This window comes from Sander lucioperca, chromosome 12 (assembly GCF_008315115.2).
Source record: "Sander lucioperca isolate FBNREF2018 chromosome 12, SLUC_FBN_1.2, whole genome shotgun sequence".
In the NCBI taxonomy this organism is placed as follows: Eukaryota; Metazoa; Chordata; class Actinopteri; order Perciformes; family Percidae; genus Sander; species Sander lucioperca.
This window is the reverse complement of record NC_050184.1, coordinates 13607395-13625481: the sequence shown is the minus strand read 5'-3', so window position 1 is coordinate 13625481 and position 18087 is coordinate 13607395. Positions and strand designations below refer to the sequence as shown.

Here is an 18087-nt window from a genome sequence, read left to right as displayed (position 1 = left end):
TCACCTTACATTTCAACCCTCTGCAGACCCAATAGCACAAACTAGGGCTGCAACTAAGTATTACTGTATTTTCACTATCAATTAATTTGCTGATATTAATTCCAAGGGGAGGTCTTCAAATTAACCCCGCAAATATTCACATTTGGGAAACTAGAACCAGAATTGTTATAATTAAAATTAAAATATTTTTTTATAATAATGAACGTCCTTTATATTTAAGCCATTGCCAAATGAGTTGCTACAAAGCAAATTAAGACTATCAGCTTCACAAAACTCTTTCTGTATTTCTCAGCATGGCTGTGTTTAGAAAATGGTGTCGTCCGGCGACTTTCGCGCGCAGAAACTCAAGTAAAGATAATTACATCTTCTAAAGAGTTCATCATGTTTCATCGTGCGCTTGCGACTTACAATAATTTACAAAGATTCATAACAGCTACAAGTGTAGGATTTACCCTATTATACTTTATCGACAGGAATTGATAGGTCAAACAGCAACACCACCCACAAATAGTCTATGAAACAAATCATCAGGCTGTCTTTGAGATTACACATGAACGACGGTTAAAGTTACTCAGGCTACTGAAGAATACCATAATTCCTCCGTCCAATTAGGCCTAAGCGATGCATCCCAAGCTTCCATCCTTAACAAAAAGCCATGTATATCGGCTCTTCCAGTCTCTCCTGGTTGTTCCAATTTAACGGGAGAGAGAAGCAAAAGGGGTTAGGATCGTGACCGGCCTCTGACGAGCTGTAACCACCACCATCTTCGGCCAGAGAGGACATTATTTCTTCAGCTTCTTCTTGCGTTGTCACCCCGGCAGGAGGTGTGCTAACAGGACTTGCAGCAAGTGAATCGGTCGTGCTATTAACGTCACCGCTAGACAATTTCTTAGTTAAACCAAAATGAACTAAACTGCCTTGTTTTCTTTTTGCCATGGCTATATGATGCTAACTGCAGAATGGATTTCAAGGACTTTGCCCGTCGATTAATGGCCTCCAACGTTTATATTTTTTCTACGAATTTGCACCGCAGCGCCGCCACGCCTTGATGCTCATGACAAGAATAGCATGTATAGTTATCTTTATTGAAGTGAATTAGGTTTAAATCATGCATGAATGATTGATATTTTACATATAATAGTCCTCAATGATCCCATTACACAAAACTGAAATTGCAAGTCAAAATGACACATTGTCAATATTTTTTAGAGACCCCCCAAAATTTCACAAATCACATTTTCAGGGGAGCCCATGTCTTATTAAGGGGAGCCAAGCTCCCTCTAGCTCCCCCGTAGTTTGCAACCTGATTAAAATGAATACATTTACTGTATTTCGACTACCTACTAAGCTCTTCAAACTACGGCTGTTGCCACATCCTTTACTTTAGTGAAAGTACCAATACAACAATGTTAAAACATTACAACTAAAAGTCCTGCATTACTTGTATTGAATTATTATCAGCAACATGTATTTACAGTATCAAAAGTACAAGTTCTGGTTCTGCTGAACAAAGATCCACCAGACATAAGCTAGTTTGGAGCTAGTTTATCTACTTGATATACAGTTTAGAGCTGCAAAGATTAATCAATTAATCAATAGTTGGCAATTATTAAATTAATGCTACTTTGATAATCAATTAATCAGTTTGAGTATGTAGTTTTGTTTTGGAAAAAAAGATTAAAATTCTCCGATTCCAGCTTCTTAAATTTGAATATTTTCTAGTTTCTTCACTCCTCTTTGACAGTAAACTGAATATATTTGAGTTGCGGACAAAACAAAAAAAGAAATTTTTTCGACATCATCTTGGGCTTTGGAAAACATTGATTGACATTTTTCACCATTGTCTAACATTTTATAGACCAAACAACAACTAATCGATTAATTAAGTAAAAAAGTAGTAGCAGTAGCTCAGTCTGTAGGGAGTTGGGTTGGCAACTGGAGGGTCGTTGGTTCAAGTCCCTATACAGCTCAAAGTATGGTGGTGGACTGGTAGCTGGAGAGGGGCCAGTTTACCTCGGCCTATTGCCAGACTGCCAAGGTGCTTTTGAGCAAGGCACCGAATCCCCAACTGCTTGGGGCGCCTGTCCATCGACAGCTGCAGTCCCCTCGCTCTGACATCTCTCCATTAGTGCATGTATAGGTACTGAGCATGTGTGTGAAGTATTATTAATATGGTATTTCATAAAGGTATCATATGTCAAATCTTAATCTGAAAAATAATTAGTTAAGTAGGCCTACAGACACTTCAAAACACTGAGTACAGTAGTTGAGTAAATGTATTTTGTTAGTTTCTACTGTATACTATGAATTTACCTTATTCGCTTTAAAAGGTGGCTTAATCTTACACTATGTGTAAGAGCTATTTCACTTCACTTCACTTCCATACATCTCTCAGTGTACATATTACATTTCAGATGAGAAAGCAACTAAATAAAGTGATGTTGGCTTATACAGCTGCATCTTCTCATCTGTTCAATAAGACCTATCAGTATTTAGTTTAGTGAATTCATAATTCTAGAGCTTTCTCACGTTCCCTAACAAGCCGTTTTTCTTGTAGCTATCCAGGGACCAGAGAAGTGTGCGTGTGTGTCTGTTGGTGCATGTCACACATTATTCCTATTTATTGGTATTCCAGTGGGAGATCCAGAGAACCACAAACCTCAAGAGTGTGTATGTCTGTATGTATGTATGTATGTATAGGGAAGGTGGAGGAAGAATGACGGTTGAGGAGGATGCTATTATCTTCCTCTGTCATCCTGCAACTACTTCCTCCCTTCTCTCCCCTCTGCACTTCTTAACCGCCCAACAGGTTAAAAATAAGCCATTGTTAAACATACACAAAGGGACATGGAAGGGACTTTCATAGTCAGGGGACACAGCTAACATCTCTATAACCTTTGAATATGACAACACAAAGTCTCTGTTAGACATTGAAAGAAGACGCTCATTATTACGGAATTAAGTTAAAAATCTTAAACTATCTGAAATAGGGCTGCAATTAAAGATTATTTTCATTATCAATTATTTTCTCAATTGATCAATTAACATTTAACAATTGACATCTTCAAACTTCTTTTTTTGTCTGAACAACAGCCCCAAACCCAAAGATATTTAGTTTACTATCATAGAAGAGTAATACAACAAGAACACTTTCACATTAAAAGAGCAGGAACCAGTTCATTTTTACCATGTTTGCGTAAAAATATGCATAGACAAAATGCAATAAAAAATAATAATTTTCTGACAATCAACATATCGATGCATCACGATGTGGACCTGGACAATTCTGCATCGATGCAATGACAGACCATAATCGATTATTGCCTACTGATGGTACTTGTTGATTTTCCAGTTGTTGCTTCTTTTTTTTTTTGCCTTTTGCCTGTTGTCTGTCGTGTCCAGACTCTGCTACATTCAGGAAGTGTCTTTTTTAAGAGTAGATACAATAAAAAGGGGAGTTTTTATCTATATATAGTTTATATATATATCTGACTGCTTGAATTTGTCGATGGAAAACCATGTGTAGCAATATATAATATTGAGGAGGTGACGCATCATGATGCATCGTGAAATCGAATTGATTTGAATCGTTGACAGGATAATCATAATCGAATTGAATCGTGAGACCATTGAAGATTCCCACCCCTAATATTGATTAATGGACTAATCATTGCAGCTCTATTCTCAAGATGCCGCTGAAAAATAGGCTCGGAAGGAACTTGTTTTGGTGGACGTTTAAAAGTTGTTTTAGTCATGCAACAGAAAACTCAGATTGGACAGATAGTCTAGCTAGCTGTCTGGATTTACCCTGCAGAGATCTGAGAAAAGGTTAACCATAGTCCTCATAAATCAACCGGAGTTTAAAATGCCAACACAAAGGAAGCCCAAGGCAACGGATATCCGGCCTAAGTGAGTGAAATCCGGCGGATTTTCCAGTGGCAACGGAGCAGTCCCAGAAGTGGAACATCAAGGATATAGACTAAGCTTTCACTGAAAAAAATGTATTTAATAAAAATCTACACAAAAACAGTTTTTTGGGCTTTCTAAAATTGGCAAGAGCGATTTTTCTAAACAATACAAATTAAACTGACATTGGCTTCGTTACATTTAGGTATCCCAGTAAGCCAGACATCCAGCGTGCACAATACCAGGACCCTGGAACTGGAACCCCTAAATGGAATTCAGCCATCTTTATATTATTAGTTACCTTGGTATTTGACAAATTAAAAAAGTCTGCTGTGAGAAAGTTAACAATCATTCAGCAGAGCAAAGCTGTGTGAACATGACATTTTCATGGAAATGAGATTGCTGTGAGCCATGATACTCACACATTAGTTAAACGTGCAGCAAAACCAAAACAATTCACTAAAAGAGGTTAAACAGTACTGACCTTTAGAGTTGGATACTAATTCTCCGTAGGTTCTTCAGGTCAAAACATTTCACAGTATACACATTCATAACTGATTCAATGTTCATAATAAAAAATGTAATAATGCATCTTTAAGGGCAGCTACTTAAAAATGCAATACACATAAAAAAAAAAGAAATTGTGCTAACCAAGTATGTAGCACAATGAGAGTCAAAAACCAGTCAACACACAAAATCGTGTGATGCAACCAATGACCGCAAGGATGTTCAATTACAGGTCAAACAGGGTACTTGAATACAACAGGATGCACTGTGCCTTCAAAGAACAAATGTTTTGGATGCAGTCTCTCCCAGTTGAACATTAAAGAGATGTACTTGTCTCGAAAACGAGTAGATCTGCACAGGATATAGTGATCCATTTTCCATAATGAATGAGCGCACATCTACTGTCCCCAGTGTTAAAGTCCAGTGTTACTGACCTTTAGTTCTGTGGAAAGTGGGCTCTTTACACTGTCTGATCCTGTAAAACACTTACAAGAACCAGCACATCAGCAGCACCGGGATTCACAGAAACTGAGCTGTAAATGTATGAGTGATTACGGATTTGGTTATTTTCCCATAGCTGGATCCAAAAATAGCCTCTCCAGCTTGGAGCTTCTTTGTTTTTTGTCCCTGGGGCTATAAAAGCAAAACAGAGTGCAGAACAGAGAATAGAGGCATTGCTCCCAAGACACGTTGGTCAAACCATGATATGATCCCAACCACATCTCCTTAATTCCACATCGCTGTGGGAGCTCTTCCACCAGACAGCAGAAGATCCGCACCAATACAACAGTCTCTCCCACCTATCAATCAGTGTGGGAGCCAGCACATCCTGACACAGTTCTCTGATATGGTCAGCCTGACACCACGTTCATCACCAAAGCATCTACCCTCGTTCTTTTTTTCATCTCACTGAGGTCTTTCCTTAGTTTCCCTGAGAACAAGCAAACCTTTATCGCACTTTCCTGACTTCCCCTCACACATTTGCTCTTTGTAAAAATTAGGATGCAATTAAATTATGTAATCAACAAGATGGTTCCTGAATCCCTTAAAGGAGCATAAAGTATTTTCTATAGCTTTGTTGCATAAAATAAACACAATAGAGCAATCAAGCATGTGATGAGTTCTTTTTATTTCCTATTGTGCAAAATGATAGGACATTTTTGCCACTCTAACTACAACCCCTGCCACTATTAGTATGCAACCCTGACGTGTCAGTTATCTTCCCTGAGCCTAAAATAAGCACATGTTATTTCAGGTACTTGGAGGGGGGGCTTTTCTGGCTTGTTTGTGTTATGAAGGGGGGGGGCTGGAGATTGAGTTGGGGGTTGGGACCAAAGTAACTGCCAAACACTTATTAATAAACTCATAGCTGCCTGGCAAGAGCAGGCTGTTCCAGTCAAAGACACACTGGGGCCCGCGTGGGGAGAAAGTTTCCCACGGACAGACACGCGGTCAGACTGTAGAGTTGAGGAATCATTCGGAGGCATTCAAAAGTCAACTTGGATCTGAGGTCTGAGATCGATGTTTTGGGTTTGAGGATTACAACTTGGCATCACTAGGCAGGTATTCCTGAAGACACTCCACTGAAATGGAGCCAATTATAGATAGAAACATACAAAGCAACCATGGAAATAGCCTCTGCTGGTGAGATAAAAGCTGCCTTGCTTATTTTGCAGAGGCAAGTATGAGGCAGAGGATGGTATTAAAATAATATGAGTGAGTGTCACACTGGCTGGTTGGTTGGGGTTGCACCTAAATAATGGTGGCAGCTGCCGTGGTCTTGCTCAATGCCCTGCTGTGCCCTACTACGCTCCGCAACGCCCCGCTACGCCCTGCTATGCCCTACTATGCCCCGCACCACCCCGCTACTGTGTCCAAACCGGCAGCAACAGATGCCGGTCTGTCAGAGGTTTCTGGCTAATGGAAGTTTTTCCTCGCCAATGTTGCACCAAATGCTTTCTTGTGGGTAATTGTTGGGTCTTTGTAAATTAGAGAGTAGGGTTTAGACATACTCTATCTGTTGAACAAGACTACATATAAATTTATAAAGTACACAGGTCTCCTTTTCTATGTGGGTCAGGCACAGCAAGCAACATGAAATGATTTCTACGAAGAGAGCAACCCAAGTCTGTCGGGTTTACTTGTGATTGCTAATGCATGTAAAATTAAATTAAAATCAGCCAGGAGAAATGCAAATTCTGAGAGAAAAAAACAAAGCACTTGTCAGCATATCCAGTCTGCTGGGAGCAGCAACAAGGTAGCCTTGTGTATCTATATCGCCATGTAACCTACATTGTTATACTCTACGTTGCTGATCTGGAAGTGGGCTAAATGTTAAATGGAAAAGATACTCAGTCACTGGAATCTATCTCCGTTGTTTAATTTACACTGTTCTTTTTAGTTTATCAAACTGCACAAGTCTGTAAGATAGGTTTTAGCTTCATTTTCATTGTGCATAATTTTTAATGGTATCAATGAAAGCTGAAACGCTCAGTCATTAAACTTTAGGTTTCACTTATTTGTATTTACAACACCACTGCACCCAGGTTACACAAAAGCTCAAAGACTCTAACATGACTTCTGCTTTTAAAAGCTGCTGTGTATATAACTAGTCCATGCATTCGTTACTTCCAGGCTGGACTACTGTAATTCCTTACTATCAGGATGCTCAAATAAGTCCCTTAAGACTCTCCAGCTGATCCAGAATGCTGCAGCGTGCGTTCTGACAAGAACTACGAAAAGAGATCATATTTCTCCTGTATTAGCTTCTCTGCATTGGCTTCCTGTAAAATCCAGGATTGAATTTAAAATTCTTCTCCTGACCTACAAAGCTCTAAACGGTCAAGCACCTTCATATCTTGAAGCACTCTTAGTACCTTATTGTCCCACTAGAGCACTGCGCTCCCAGAGCTCAGAGCTACTTGTGGTTCCTAGAGTCTCTAAAAGTAGGATGGGAGCCAGAGCATTCAGCTATCAGGCTCCTCTCCTGTGGAACCAGCTCCCAGTCCTGGGTCCGGGGGGCAGACACTATCACCATATTTAAGAATAAACTGAAAACACTCCTCTTTGATAAAGCTTATAGTTAGGGAGTGAGTAGAGTAGAGGGAGGCAGGGGAGATTGGTTGGGGAGAGTTCTAGCCCGACCAGGCTCCTCTCCTTAACCTGTCTCTCTTAGTTAAGCGGTTATAATTCTAGACTGCCGGGGAAGTTCCTTCCTTCCTGTGTGTCACACTGAGCTGCTCTCTCCTCTCTCTTTCCATTTGTTTCCATTTGTGTGCATCCTTGTCCCAGAAATGCTTGTTACTAACCTAGCTCTGGGGAGTTTACTCCCCGGAGTCCTTATGTTTCTTTCTCGCCCAGAAAATTCCCTTGGATTAGGTTGGCACCAAGATCTTGGTTGGAGCTGTCACTATGGCCCTACGTTCTGCGATGCCCTGCAGTGTCCGGCTGTGTCCTGCTACGTCCACCCATGCTCTGCTGTGCCACACTACATCCTGTAACGCCCTTCAGTGCCCTGCTATGACATGAACTACTACGACTACCATTTGTAGTCACTGTTACATTATCTTTGTCTACCTACTCTATCTGTAAAGTGTCTCGAGATAACTCTTATGATTTGATACTATAAATAAAACTGAATTGAAAAAAATGAATTATAGCTTGATTGAGTCTCAGAGCTCTGCTAATGACAGGAAACTCTACCAGCTTCCAGTAAATAACCAAATCACTGCAATATTGCCCATCTTTACTGTCGCATAATTCCCTTTTAACTGTGTTGACTCAATGTATGTTGATCAAGGACGTATATGCAGGGTACACAATTAGCACAATTTACCAGTGGCTGGTAGATTTGCCAAAAAACAATGGTAATCTATTGAGTGGCTGGTAAAATTTGAACATTCAATAGCTATTTGGCTGATGGACGAAAAAGTTAATTTTGAACCCTGCTCATAGGCCACATGTTGTGTTTCATATTAGTGGAGATAATCACAGCAACACTGTATTCAACTCTATTCTATTTCTATTCATATAGTACTTAGAATTGCAACTGTAGAAGCAGGCAACAAGCCAACTCAGGGTGTGACCTTCCTTCAACCTGCATTCATCCTCAATGATATACTTTACGACCCTGTACAGAAAAAAAACACAGTTACATTCCTTTAATATTACTATAACGTCTAGTGTCTGTGGCAGTCAATGGGTCTTTTCTTACACTTTTGCCCATACATGTTTATATCCCTTTCTTACGCTTTTATGCTGCTATTGTTTATTTGCACATTGAGTACTGCTCTATTTTGACTTCCATTTATATTGTTTTTAATATTTTATATTGTTTTTTATATCAGGGAGTGCCATGGCAATTTCATTTTGTTGTTGTCTTCCACAATAATAAAAGTTAAAATCTTATTGTGACCTTAATTTGGTCTTTGATAATAAACACATTCATATAATATTCCTACAAGTTCCTTATGGGAACTAACATTCTATCTATTATTTTAAATTCAGAATGTATAGATATCTTAATGTACTTTGTTTGTTGTATTGCACTTTTTTCTATACTTACACTTTACAATCCCCACAATGTTCCTAAAGTCACTTAACTTTGCTTGTTATATAAAAGTTAAGTTGTTTAATATTAGTATTCATTTATTGAGAATCATTATTATAAATGACTATTGCAAAGCCATAGTTCTTTTTCAAGAGGGTAAAACATCACATCCTGACTTGTTTGGACACATTTTACACGACCACATTCAAGTGAAGCCTCATAAAACCACTGCATTAAGTGACGCCTGGACTGTTTCTTTATCTGGCAGCCTGGCTTTTGAGTGAACGGGAGAGACTTGATGCTTACCTTTTCTTTGAGTGAGCTGTCAAACTGTCTTTGCCTTGAAATATTCCAATGCTTGCATGGTCTGAGCAAAGAAGGGTCTCATGCTGCCTTTCTGACAACACTGACAAACCTCGACCACCCAGCTACGGCAGTCAAGCTAGGCACAGTAGCAAATACATAAAATCCTGTTATTACTTTCAAAATAAAACACTAACTGGGAAACGTCAAAAGAAAAAGAATCAAAGTGAAGTTTAGGTACTAGTTTACAATTACATTCCATGACTTTAAAGTACTGTTCTGAAAGTCATTATTGAGCACACAAATTCAGCTTTAGTAACACAGTTAGAGTGACCGATAGAAAAGTATTTTCTACTTTAGTCAGATCATATCTATCACACTGCAGATGCATTTTTCATAAATATATATTCACGCCAATAGTCTAATTCAAAGTATTTACAATAGCCAGAAGCCTTTTCAGACACTAAGGAAGCCAGAAAAACAGGAACTGTATAGTAACTTGATGGCTAACGATGATTTTCACATCATTCTGATGCAGACCTACATCAAGTCAATTCAAGTCAAGTCAACTTCATTGTCAATTTCTGCAATATGTGCCAGACATACAGAGTAATCGAAAATACGTTTCTTTCAGACCCACGGTGCAAAAAGTACAGGTAGCCTACAACAGGTATAAGGATACAAGAAAATGAATATATACAATAAATAAGATCAAAAAGATACAATACAATAAATAAATTCAAAATAGTGCAAAAGTATAAGGCAAAACCAAACAGCATAGAAAACTAAAGAAATTGAACATGTGCAATATAAAGGAGAAATATTAAATAAAAGTGAAAAAGTGTTCCTGAGAGTTTTTTATTTTATTTTATAAAGTGGCTGGTGCTGTTTCTGATGGGGGGTTCAGAGACCAGAGGTCTTGGGGGGCAGAGGGGAGTGGGGGTGGAGGGGAGGGTGTTAAGCTTCCTGACAGCCTGGGGAATGAAACTGTCTGGTGGAACAGGCCGGGAGGCTCCGGTACCTTCTCATAGATGGCAGGAGGGCTGTGTGAGTGGGGGCTGGGGTCACCCACAATGCTAGTTGCATTGCGGGTGAGGCGGGTTCTGTAGCTGTCCAGGGGGGAGGGGGACATGGACAGCAGCATGAATTGGATTTATGATCATTTGTTGAAGGCAAGACAGAACATAGGTGATGTGGGCTAATGGAATGATGATATAAGTGTATCTATATCTCGAGCTCGAGTGACAAATTCGAAGCCTTTATTCTGAAGGTAAAGAACAACTTCCGGTATGATCGTGCTCTCCTCCGTTATAATATTTTGACACTTGAGCGCAGTCGTTTCAAAAAACAGCTGGTACAGACAACATATCAGAGGTTAGACAGATATGTGCTGAATTTGTTTTATTCAACTCCATAACGGAAAAATATCTTAATCAAGACATTTTGAAAGATCCTAGCTGTGTCACATATACTGTGTCCTATACATAAACTATATAGCCTAGGACGTAAATATTATTATTATTATTAATAATAATAATAATGATAATAATAATGATAATAATAATAATAATAATAATAATAATAATAATAATAATAATAATAATAATAGGCTAGTAATAATAAAACATGAAAAAACAGCCACTATACGTTCCAACAAAAAGCAAAACAAAACAAAATGATATCCCTTCTTTCATCACAGCAAAACACTGCTTTTTCAGTTAATTGTAGTGTGATATAATATTTTATAAATTATAAAACAAACAGAGAAAATGTATAATCATTAGATTAAATAGTAAGCGCTCAATGTCCCGATTGAAGAGAAAAAAAAATGATTGATTTACACTATGATCTGCAGCAGCAGTTGCTGTGAAGTACAACAATGCCATCTGCTGTTATTAGTTGGACCGTTAGTGTCTAACGACACAGTAAATCTGGACAAATCTAAAAACAGGAGAACATATCGGGAATGTTGAATTCAATTAACATTATGTAATAGTAAGTTCAATACGATTCATGTCAATTGAGGAGTCTGATATTACTAAATGATAGGCTACTACAGGTTTAATGTGCTGCCGGGAAGCGTCTTACCAGTGGGCAGCAGGAATGTATCAGATAACACAGATGTAACCCGAGAGGAAAAGTTGTGACTTTTGTGTTACTTTGTAAATCGGTAAGAATGCATTTGCACTTCAAAAGACCATGGGCTGTGCATACTCTACAATAAACAAGAGTGCATTGATGCAGTGCACATTTTAAGATTGTTGTGAATAATGTTACATTCCATTCTGTGAGAAGTTTGAAGAAAGTTGTTCGTTAGAATATCCATATCCTTGCGTGTCTCATTAAACCAATGTTTGAATCTATCCATACATTATTTATTTTGTTTTTTGTCTGCTTTAGACCATCACACATGCTCACGCTAATGCTGCATTTTATTTCGTTCACTTTAACACTGCAACGAAAAATACTTCAATGACACTTGAAAAATAAATTTGATGCCTAATCCATTCCGTTTTCTGGTTCTTGGTTGCAACAAACGAAAAAAGAAAAATTAGTTTCAACCATAGACTGAGAAAAAAATGTTGCAACAACTTGTTGCATTTAAGGTCCATGTTGCCAACAAGGACCCTAAATGCATCAGCATGTTTACTGACCGCCCATTGGTCCATCCTGCTCCAACTCTGGTCCAATCACAGCGCAAAGGGGAGAAGCGTGCGCCCCACCTTGTTTCGATCACGTGACATGATCTTACGAAGATGGTGGAAGTTTCCTCTTCCTTGAAGTGAAGCCCCGACTGAAACCCAACATCCTTCACAGCTAGGACAGGGGGTTCACTGCAGCGTTACCAGTTTGGTTTTTACAGCCTCTCTTCCGATCTGGGTAAGTGATTACAAATTACTAGATCTCTCACCGGTCGTATTTGGTTGTTGTTTTTTATAGCCGTTGGACTTTGGGATTACCAGCCAGCCATGATGGTGACACGAGCTAGTAGGCTAGCAGTTAGCCAGGCTGACATGGCAGCAGGCTGTCAGAACTGGTGACCAGTTGACATTCAACATGTAGCTAGCTACTCAGCAACTCCTGTGACCACACCGCCATTGTAAATATTCACACTGTTTAGCGTCAGTGCAGTCTAATAGCTAACCAGGACATACTGTTCCTCACTGTACGGCTAACGTTAACTTGAGTTAGCGTTAGCTCGTTATCTAACGTTATTCCTAGTTGGATTAACGTTAAGTTATGTCATTTCTACCAGCATAGTTTAGCGTACCAAAAAGGCAATATGTAGAGGGATAATGATTACAAATAGGTGGCCGTTGTCAGTTATTGACATAGCTACATGCTGGTTACTAGTAGCTACAGTTTGAATTAAAGGAATTGGATTTGGAGTTGTTTTCACTTAGCTAAATTACGTGTCTTCACATGGCGAGAACAGTACGCCAAACTCAATTTAATATCTGGCAACGTTAACGTTAGTGTGGTCTGGCTGGGCTCTTCAGTAAAATGACATGCTTTGTACACAAAATCCGAGACTTTAAGAAAATGTTAGGAGCCACTCAGTACGACATATGTGACATTCGATAGCTACATCAAGCTGCTAAGCAAAACTGCTTAATAAACTTAATTATTGAAGATAAACCTTGAAGTTCAACTTCATTATTGAAGTTTAACAGTGTCTCCCTACAGCACCAGTTCTGACTGCAGAGTTTCATATCCTTGGATAATTCTAGTTATGTGGGGGAAAACAAATAAAGCAAATAAGGAAAGAAACAATGATTTTATTGTCATGGTTATTAGGCGTCAGCAACTTGGCAAGGTTGGTTGTGTTGATTTGTGTCCTCTGCCACTGGTTTTTTTTAACAGGCAGTATGGAATGTTTAGTCATCTGGTGACCAAACAGGAAGGCTGCCTCCTGTGTGTTTTCTTGGGCTGGGGCTCTGGTGTTATGGGAAATGTTTTCACTATAAATAATCATCACAATATCTCCAACATCTCCTGACCTGAATGACATAAGTCATGTTCGATTTCCATCTGAGACCTTGTTTGTGATCACATCAGGTTTTTATATGCTATCGTGGTGTACTTCAGAACAAAACAAAAAAACCCATGAATTACCTCGGTTGAAAAATCAAAGATGGCAATCTGTTACTGGTCTAAGTATGGACGGTGAAGAATATCAAATAGACCCGAAACTCCTGAGTTTCCTTGAAGCATTATAACAGAAGAACCTGTTTGTCTCTTTATCGTATGATAAAGTGGGTCATCATGAAGGCATGTTTTGGAAATATGCACCACTGTTTTGTGTGCGTAGTCATGGTGTAACAGTTTGAGTTAACCAGTCGGAGGAGCTAAGTGTCTTGAGAATTGTAGCCTAGACAAGTTTTAGAGCGGCTTCTGATCTTTTAGAGGAGTTCAGGTGATATTGTTCAAAGTGGGCTGTTCAAGTGCACAAAACCCTATAAGAGACCCTACTTTGAGCTTTATAACCAAGGAAATGGTGCAATTTGAGCTCAAATTCAATTTATAATGCGTCACAGACTCCCCAAACATAATTAACTGGCCTGTGGATGATGCTATTTAGCTGGTTTAAAAAAATCCAAGTCAAGGCAAGCCATTGTAGAGTTTAATATTCAGCGAATTATTACCCTCATCTACCAAAAGCAGTCTGCCTGCTCACAAGGCTGCAAAGTCAGCAATTGCAATGAATTATTGACAGAGCCTAAAGCAGTAGGCAAAGTGAAAGTTTACCCAGGAGCTCCTGACTTTCTTCTGCTCTGCCATGTGCATACTGGACGAGACAGACTGAGGAACATGCATTATTCAGTGACGCACAGACCAGGATGTAGGAAAGATTACAGGACCTAATTCCTGTGCCATTGTTTCCCGTTTTTTCTCTTTCTCTTTGACACATTTGTCAGTGGTGCAGCTTAGCAGGAGTTCATATCTGTTTACTGTCGAGCAAACATTCTCTGACTGGTCTTCACTATTTTTAAAGGCACTATTATCCCCAAAACCAAGTAACCTTGTTGTCTGTGTCTTGTAATAATAGTTCCATTACAGCTACAGTGGATTTTGTGAAAAACAAAAACAAAAGTGATCTAAAACTGAACGCATAAACATTAAGTGTTGGTGTCAGTTCCTTTTAAGGCTTCTTTCAAGAGCACTGGCACAATCCATCCCAGAAGAGGCACAGATACACATTTCTCCTTAAGTTTCATCTTCAGCATTGAGCAGTGAATAAGTGAAGCCTCCACAAATGTATGTTTTTCTCACTGTTTAGCAAGGATTTGGTTAGAACACCATAGCAGCTAATTCGTGGTCCTTTTTGAAAGTGTGTTGCTAAAAGGCTGGGAAATGTAGGAAATCAGTAACTGAAGTAGAAGTACACGACAGGGTTTGAGGGGAAATGGTAGCCCGCTGTGGTAACCTGGTATACCTAGATAACCGTGGATGGATGTGTAGAAATTCAAGTTGCAGTATAAAGTAAATCTTTGTTCAGAACGGCATCTAGGTAATCTTTATGCATTCAGTTGTACACTTTTGTGGCTCAGGTTGCAGTCCGGTGTATTTGGCCCTCAAAAGCATAGACAGAGCAGGAGCATAGGCACAGGCAGTATTCTGGTCTGGTTAAGTCTGGTTAATGCAGGCAGTATTTCACGGACTGCAGACTTGACCTTTGTCTCCTTTTATTACTTTCCATGATGGTGCAACAATTTGACTCCAAGAGAGTGGCAGGCTTGTTTGACTACACATTACTTATATATTTTGAGTTCACAGTCAGTCTGTCCTTATTACTGTATTGAATGCAAATGTCAACAACAGTTGATAATACTGTTTTGAGTGTTGAGGATGGATTCCAGGAAGCCAGTTTATAAATGTTGCCTCCCCATCTATTAAGTTTGATGCTCCAGATGAGTGTTATTACATTACGTTATATTACATTTCTTCCGCAGGCACTTCTGTCCAAAAAGGGACTTCGAAGGGAAAATCAGATGTCATCAAAAATACAATATTAGTAGTATTTCAAGTAGCTGAGGGCTACATGGTGTACTATGGAGGCTCGGTGAGCTACGTTTGACTTTATGGCTCAACATTGGTTCATGGTTCAAGCAGAAAATGACATGAATACAGGCAAAAACAAGTGCACCTAACAGTATGGGATGTGCACACGAGGTAATTTAGAGGTCTCAAGGATACCATAATTGTGTGTTATTCATATTGGGAACAGTAATTTGCTGTATGCCTCTTTTCTGAAAGTCTACATTGCCAGTCTCTAATGGTGACTGACTGATTGTTATGCAGTCATTATGTGTCTGAATGTTAAACCATACTTGATAATAATACTTAAAGGTCCAATATGTAATATATTTACTTTATTCCCAACATTCTTTTATTGAACAAATATAAAATTGAATAGAATATAAAAGGCACCACAAAAAAAAAACAGTTACATGTTAAAGTGTAGTTTTCTACAGATTTTTTTTTTTTTCAATTGACACAAAACATCTGAGTGTCTTTCGCGATGTGTCGCAGCATTTCGCGATGTGTTTATTGCCCCAGTTTATATTGCGATGACGATTAAAAAAACAAACAAAAAAAAAACGAGATATTGTGCAGCCCTAGTAAGTGTTTCACATTTTCGTCTTAATATACTTGATGTAAATGATCTCATCTGTACGCTGCAAATTTGCAGCAGTGTGGAAGTGACTTGTCACCACCCTAATGATGTGCTGTCTATGCTGCAGGCCTTCACCCCAGCCCTATGTCATGGCAAGTGGAGTCACCAAGTCAAGCACTTCCAACGGTTTACCTATGAAGGCACAGCTACAAATCATTGGTAAGTCTTTGTCAAAAGGAACAGAGGTCCAGGTTAAAAATAATGTTTTCAAATTTTATTTCTTGTATGTATTTTTTTCTTTCTTCTTCAAGGAAAAGCACAGATGTAAACCCTTGTGTTGTCCTCAACTTTTTCAAAGTTTTCTTTATATATCAGAGATATAGGTTTCTTTCAACCAAATTGCCCCAAAAACAACATGGATGTACGTTCTTTGCAGGTAAAAATCAATAATTATTTTGCATTCTAGGTGTTTTATTCAATTTCATTAGCCTAGAAATCTAGACGCACCCTAGCGGCAGCAAATATAATTTGCAGCCAGGGTCAGTCTACCAACCTTTCGTTGGCTTGCGAGCTGGAAAAAACTAATTCTGGTCAGGCCAATCACATTGTGTATAGAGTTGGTGGGCGGGCTTAAGATAAGGACGGCAGAGTTGCGACGGTTCCGCGTGAATTCCCTGCTACCTGAAAACAAAGAAGATGGCTGCTGCTGCTGGCGAACAGCGGTCTTTCGACTTCGGCCGCGACTCTGGAAGACTTGGAGTTAAGCACTGAAGTCATTCTTAAAAAAGGAAGATGTGTTCGGAGTTTTGCCGACCGGATACGGCAAAAGTTTAATCTATCAACTGGCGTTGCTCTGGTTTGCTATGAGTGCAGAGGGAATTTGAAAGACAACCGTTTATCCCGCCCCTCGGATTGAGCCCTGCCAATGGTGAGTTCCCAGACCCAACATCTTGATGTGGGTCTGGCTTGTCAGGCTACAATTTCATAGCATTTGAAAAAATTTTTTAAATGGTTTCAAAACAGCATCCTGACTTTGACAAATTTTGATACAAACAGTCTGTGATTCACTCAACATCCTCTGATCTTAACAATTACTCAAAATAATTCATAGTTTCTGCTTTTTTATTTATTAAAAATGTAGGTATAATGTCATGTTCATTAGGTTTATTGACCATGGATACAATTTTAAAAAGCGCTGAAAAAAAGTCACAAAAACGTTTACAAAAGCATCGAAGAAAGCGACAAAAACAGCAGGGAAAGAGTTTTTTTCAAAAAACATTTTCAATATTGACTGCGAAGAACAACAACTTCATGGTCGACAGGAAGACAACACAAGGGTTAATAAAACAATTGATGATGGCTGAATTCTATTTAGCTGCTTCAATTACAGGGTCCTGCTATTGTGCATGCTGGCTCACTTTCACACTGTCATGGCTTACTGGGACACCTAAATATGACAGAGCCATCGTTGACATTATCAGTAACACCTGTGCTTTTCCTACTATGACAAGTCAAAATGTCTGCTGTGACTACGGCCTATTGTGAGAACCTAAACTTTGCCTTTCTGCCTTGTGCGTTTTAATTGTGTGGTGGTGTTTGTCCATCACTGCATTGCCCAAGTGACCTCTTGATATAGTCACTGACACTGCCTCACCAGCTAAAAAAAATGTTGCACTGGTAAAATCCAGATTTCATTGCCGTCATGATCCCCTGTTCTGCTTTTTATTTAAAAGTGTGCGCTGTTCCTGAATTATTGTTTTCCCTTTTCTCTTTCTTTCTGCACCAACACTGCTGTCTGACTGTCTGTCCACTGCACGGTTCCTTCTCCCTGTCTCCCTGTTTCAGTGCTATCAGCAAAACTAAAAGAGAACAAGAAAAACTGGTTTGGTCCCAGTCCTTATGTGGAAGTGACAGTCGACGGCCAGTCCAAGAAAACAGAGAAATGCAACAACACCCACAACCCCAAATGGAAGCAGCCGCTCACTGTGTGAGTCAAAGTCTTGCCAGGATTACCAGCCCCATATGACATGTGATCACATATTTCTGATGATCAGAACTTTATTGTTCTGTTGCTACTCATAAGATAGTTTTTACTCCAGCCAGACCTGTGTTCAAATAGTATTTAAAATGCAAATGTTCGGTCTGTTGTGCTGGAATTTAACATATAGACATAGGACACAGAGTGAATGTTTGATTGTTCACA

At 39.1% G+C, this 18087-nt stretch overlaps 2 protein-coding genes across 8 annotated transcripts in view; one reads left to right on the top strand and one right to left on the bottom strand.

The window, feature by feature from the left end:
- calcrl2 (calcitonin receptor-like 2) overlaps positions 1-9505 on the bottom strand; it is a 32352-nt gene extending 22847 nt beyond the window's left edge. For 3 of the 4 annotated variants that reach the window (XM_036008212.1, XM_036008211.1, XM_031286596.2), the window contains exon 1: positions 9269-9505. The gene's annotated coding sequence lies outside the window, so the exon portion shown is untranslated. The remainder of the gene's footprint in view (positions 1-9268) is intronic. The other variant, XM_031286597.2, reaches the window with a different exon arrangement.
- Positions 9506-11975: 2470 nt separating this feature from the next.
- The window catches only part of itchb (itchy E3 ubiquitin protein ligase b), a 29967-nt gene continuing 23855 nt past the window's right edge, over positions 11976-18087 (top strand). For 2 of the 4 annotated variants that reach the window (XM_031286338.2, XM_031286337.2), the window contains exons 1-3: positions 11976-12145; positions 16012-16103; positions 17730-17871. In XM_031286338.2, the coding sequence (XP_031142198.1) occupies positions 16034-16103; positions 17730-17871 (212 nt within the window). In that variant the 5' untranslated portion in view covers positions 11976-12145; positions 16012-16033. Of the gene's footprint in view, positions 12146-12617; positions 12738-16011; positions 16104-17729; positions 17872-18087 lie in introns of those variants that run through there. The other 2 variants (XM_036008066.1, XM_036008067.1) reach the window with 2 other exon arrangements.